Source organism: Zea mays, chromosome 6, assembly GCF_902167145.1.
Source record: "Zea mays cultivar B73 chromosome 6, Zm-B73-REFERENCE-NAM-5.0, whole genome shotgun sequence".
In the NCBI taxonomy this organism is placed as follows: domain Eukaryota; kingdom Viridiplantae; phylum Streptophyta; class Magnoliopsida; order Poales; family Poaceae; genus Zea; species Zea mays.
The window spans coordinates 49,058,909-49,064,392 of NC_050101.1; the positions used below are offsets into that span (position 1 = coordinate 49,058,909).

Genomic DNA, 5,484 nt, shown 5'->3' on the forward strand with positions numbered 1-5,484 from the left:
CGGAATTCGAGGTCGAATTCTTTTTAAGGGGGGTAGAGTGTGATACCCAATTTTCAAAAAAAGAAGAGAAATTGAAGTTTACTCTTTTTTTTTCTTTGTTTTCTCTTGCGGGTCCCGTGCTATGGGAGGTTTGGAATTTTAGGAGGTAAACATCTGTAAAACAGTAAAAATTTATGTTTGATTTGTGCGCGAGGGTCGAGAGCTCTGGCGTAGGAATGGTTTTGGGCCGTTGATCGCGATCCGGCGGTGGGAAGCCCACTTTCCCCCTCCCCCCAAAACCCTAGCCGCCCCCTCTCTTAAGACCCCTTGTGGGCAGCCGCCCCCCTTCCCCCCTTTGGCCGTCACCCTCCCCCCCTCTTCCCTCTTCTCTCTTCCCCAAGTGCTGCAGCCGCCCCCTCTCCATTCTCAAGTTTTTTTGCAGCAGCCATCTCCTCAACCCTAGCCGCCACCCCCCCATCTCCTCTTCTCCAAGTGTCGTTCTTCCTCGTCGGACCTTCTTCGTGTGGGTGCAAGTTTCAATTGGAGAATTGGTGGGAGGAAGTAAGGAGGAAAAAGGTGGAACTCAAGGTGATCTTGAAGTTATCTATGTTTTTGCGCTAAAATTCAATTGATTATATGTTTATCTATGCGAATCGGTAGAGGTGCTGTCCAGAATTTTTGTGGGAGGGCGAACAACAGTAGTTCTAGGGATTTCTGGGAATTTTTCGTGGGCAATTAGTGGGGATCAATGGAAGAATCATGTAGAGCTTTGTCATACCTTTCCAACGAGTACTTATGCGCTCGATTCGGAGTTATAATTTAGGAGATATCGTTGTTTGAATCCGGTTATGTTGCTGTCCAAAAAAACAGATTTTTCAGGTGGGTGAACAGCAGTAGTTCTAGTGATTTTTGGGAATTTTTCGTGGGCAATTTGTGGGGATCAGTGGGAGAATCATGTAGAGCTTTGTCATACCTTTCCAACGAGTACTTATACGCTTGATTCGGAGTTATAATTTAGGAGATATCGTTGTTTGAATCCGGTTATGTTGCTGTCCCAAAAAACAGATTTTTCAGGTGGGTGAACAGCAGTAGTATTAGTAGTTTCTGGGAATTTTTCGTGGGTAATTAGTGTTAACCAGTATTATAATCATGTAGGGCTTTGTCTTATCTTTCCAATGAGTACTTATGTGCTTGATTTGGAATTATATTTTAAAAGATATCGCTGTTTGAATCCGGGTATGTCGCTGTCCAAAAGACAAAAAAACAGATTACAGGTTTCATCTTGTGGACTGTTTTGGGCTAATTAGATGTTGAAATTTAATTATAAATTGTATACAAAACTTATGGGGAATTTTATGTAGATGACTCTGGAGTTTTTGTTTGTTACCACTGCTGTCATAATTTTAAAGTTATAAAATTATTAAGCAGCGCCGCTGCAGTTTGGTGGGTGTGGGGAGAGATGTAACCTGCGGCGGGGTTTGAGTTTGTGCGTAGGTGCCTCGTCGTTTATGAGCCTGATTATGTGAAATTGGTGCACTAAGTTGTGTGTCAAAAAAAACAGGTGGTGGACTTCCGGATCGTACTTAGGGATTTGCCCGAACTTCCGGTAAAGGCAAGTAAATATAGTGGTGGTTGCTACCGTTTGGTTTGCATCCTATTCCCTGTCATTGAGTATGCATAAGTTTTAATTATGTTAATCATTGAATTCTATGATGAAGTTTATTTGTTTGGAAGTATTAATTCTCAAATGTCTAATATTGTGGATGATCATAATTTGGTTATGATATATGTGGTTGATTCCCATCTTGGATGAAGTTGAAGTATCTTTTTGAATCACGTTATATGAAGTGTTGTAGGCATGACATGCACATCGCATCATCCATCTTGCATTTTGAAGTTATGTCGTGATCTTATGGTCCGACCGTACCGGTACATTTTTAGCATCGTACGTTGCCCGAGGAGGGGTATGATGCGGCTTCATATCCTTAGAGGTATGAAGGCAGAAGTCATCCTTGCATTTGCAGACATTTACACTCATGAGGTATATATGAAGTGTGATATTACTATGTTACTATTGTGGTTTCTACCTGCGAGGTGTGGTGACTAGGTGTGTTGTACGTTGTATACGTGCTGCACCGTCGTAATAAGAAAGTTGTGGAATCAAGTGGTGGTAAAACAATGTCCTTATGTGGTTAAACAGTTTGATATTATTTTACTTGCTGAGATGTGTCATCTCACTCTTGCATTACTCAATGTAGGTACTTGATACATGTTGGGAATGAGGGGAGTAGCAGCACGTCCACTTTCACTCTCACAATAACGCTGCCCAGGCGCAGCCATGATTTAATTAGAAACTTATTGTCAAAGGAAGTTTGTTTCTTTTAACTAGTCGTGCGCACTAGTTAATTCAGTTCATATCGTATGTTTAACTTCTCTTTGCTAGCCGATTAATAATACTTAGTATGTTTTTGTCATGATATATGTTTATACACTGTTGCCCCCCCCCTCATTTATGCAATTTTGCAAAGGGGATGCTGCCGAAATTTTATATATGGATGTCAGAAGTGTTGTTCAGTAGCATTCCGGGTGTGTTTGTGGACCCCAGGGTGTTATAGTTCTGGATGCTATTTTACAATCCACTAAGTTGCCCACTATTGCTACTACTGAGGTTTCTGATGATAAAATTGAAGATGCAAGGTAAGTAGCCACTGCAAGCGATTCTTTTATTCATGCTAAATCAGAGCCTTCGGGAGCTACGCTAGTAGAGCTGGCGAAAGAAAATCTTCTAGAAAAGCCCAGGACACCTGCTCCCGAAGCACCACCCCAGGGTGATTTGGACTACATTGTTCGACATGCTTCAGGAAAACAGGTATCAGGAGATCAAATTGCCAAAGTGCAACACTATGCTAAGGAGCTGAAATACCCCCAAGGGTCCTTGGTATACGGAGGAGACAACGAGGATGACTTCCTTTACTGTCTACCTGACAGTAAAGAGATCAATGTTTGCCGTGAAATGATGGACAACATGGGGTATCCAAAGGTTGAGCTTGGTCTGTCTGTAATGACGAAGGATCAGCCTCGCTTACAATAGCTTGAGGGTTTGTATACTTTGGCTTGTCATTTTGTAATTTTTGTTATGGTGAACTATTTTTGTGGTAATTCTTATCGTTATTATTTGTCCACTCTTTGTTTGCCAGGGTTTAATTCTAAGTAAAGCTTGAAAAGCTCAAAAAGATGTGAAAGATGAAAGTAGCCAAATAGCAATTGAAAACCTTTGTTCGGAGGTCATAACATTGAGAAACGAAGCTCTTGAAAAGTATAAGATCTTGCTCTCTTTGGTGGAGAGATTAAAATCTAGTGAAGCCAGGCTTTCTAGCATTTCTGAAGTAGAGCAGAGGATGCAGAAGGCTGAAGAGAGGCAATTAAAAGATGAGAAGCGCATTGCAGACTTGAAGTATGCGCTGTCCACACAAGTCGAATTGCACAGAACTGAAGTGCAAGAATTAGAAAAGAAACTTGACGAAATGACTGAAAATTTCAATGTGGAGCTAACAAAACGTGAGATATCTGATATTGAACTATTGAGGTTACAAAAAAATGTTGAAGAGCTTCATCAAGCTAAAGAGGAGTGCTACAATGTTGCTACGGAATGTGCTAAGAATTTAAAGAATAGGTTTGCTAAGGTTGGCACATTCTCCTCAGAACAAAACTTTATCCGTGGCGATCCAAACAGGGACATCCTGTGGATTAGCGGCGAAGCCGAATTTTTTGAGGAGATTCTAAGCGGTAGAGGAGACTTCTGCGCTTTTGCCAGCGCTCGGGGAGCCGTATCAGTCCTTGAGAAGGTTGGCTGCGAACATGCCAAGGTTATGGTTCAGTCAGGATTCTCACTCTCAGCCAACGATATTAGAAACCCTTCAGCCGAAGCCGCTGCACTAAATGGAAAATTTTATAACGAAGTTTGGCTAAAGGGTGGTCGAGAGATAACTGATGAAGCTATCAGAAAGAACGAAAAAGAGTCTCATGATGCTTTGGGAGAAGCCAAAAAAACCGAAGAAGCTGCTAAACGTGCAAGGCTTATAGGTACATCTATCGTGACTTAGGTTCATGAATTATTCTAGCTTCAGAACTAACAGATACTTATGCTGTGGTGCAGCTGAACTCTCTCCCCCTCTGGAGCCATACGACACTGAAGCTGGTCCATCTCTGAAGGGGCACTTGATGTAATTAGGATTGCTAATGAAGCCGTTGATGAAGCTATCAACAGGCTACTGAACAAAGCTGCCGACAAAGTTTTAAAAGGGGATGACTAGAGCTTATCTATTAAGACATTAGATTTTTTGTATACAATTTTGCTTTTGTAAGAAACACTTATCAACCATTTGTATATTTAATGATGTAATATATTTCTTTGTGAGGCGTGAAATCTTCGTACGTACCGTTTTTTGAGCCGTAGGCGAAAAAACACCTTTCCTTTTTTCACGCTTCATAAAGAAAGAAAGAAATCCCCCTTCTTTGCCGAAGCGACCCTGAAGATCTCGCTGTAAATGTTGCATAAGAATACCATTGTCAAAAGTATAAACCTTGTATGGCAATACCTCTGTCAAAAGCATGGATCTTGCTTTATTGTTACATTCTTTCATGAGTCTTTGTCGAAGCTAGACTTAACCTCATGGGTTAGCCGGTATGTTTGAAGGAGCAATTTTCCTTCTTTTTCCACTATTTGTGTCGATGCAAAATGATGTATGATGTGATGTCATGCAATATGATGTGATGGTATGATGCAAATGATGTTGATGCACAAAAGACAAAAATAGGACTCTAAATCCCCTTAGGAACAACTTTGGAGTCTCTTGACCTTTTACTTAAGTGGTATTTCAGCTCTGCATTCCCTTAGGAACGACTTTGGAGCTAAGCTCTGCATCCCCTTAGGAACGACTTTGGAGCTTCTTCACCTTTTACTTAGGTGGTACTTTAGCTCTGCAATCTATTAGGAACCACTTTGGAGCTAAGCTCTGCATCCCCTTAGGAACAACTTTGGAGCTTCTTCACCTTTTACTAAGGTGGTATTTTAGCTCCGCATTCCCTTAGGAACGACTTTGGAGATTCGTCACCCTTCCTGTTACACTCGATGGTGTAACACGAGATTCATTACAACAGGTTGAAGGTTGAACCTTCTTATATTATCTTCGGGGGAAAATATAAAGACAGAAAAGTGAAGAGTACATTACATATGAAAATTTTCTGATCGAGCCCCTGTATTGCTTCAGTAAATGTGCCTCGACTCGGGCACCGTGCTATTGACTATGCGAGCTTCAGATTCTTCACGTGTATCGTGTTGTTGTTGCACTTGACGGTGCCCTTCTAGCTGCTGATTGTGAGGCAAGGTTGGTGCCATAGGTGGTGGTGGTAGTGGGGCCCATGCAGCTTGAGAGTGACTTGTCGAAGCAACTGATGTTGTGGATTGCTGGTTGCCCACATACTCGGGAATGTATGGAGGATAGC

The 5,484-nt window shown here is 41.6% G+C and overlaps 1 protein-coding gene across 1 annotated transcript; it reads left to right on the top strand.

Annotated features, from left to right (window-relative positions):
• The first annotated feature begins 248 nt into the window (after positions 1–248).
• LOC103629274 (uncharacterized) lies at positions 249–4,398 on the top strand. The gene is made up of 3 exons (XM_020539798.3): positions 249–567; positions 1,541–4,062; positions 4,136–4,398. Exons 2-3 carry the CDS (start codon positions 3,378–3,380, stop codon positions 4,204–4,206), a joined length of 756 nt encoding a protein of 251 aa, XP_020395387.1. The 5' UTR covers positions 249–567; positions 1,541–3,377; the 3' UTR covers positions 4,207–4,398.
• The last annotated feature ends 1,086 nt before the right edge of the window (positions 4,399–5,484 follow it).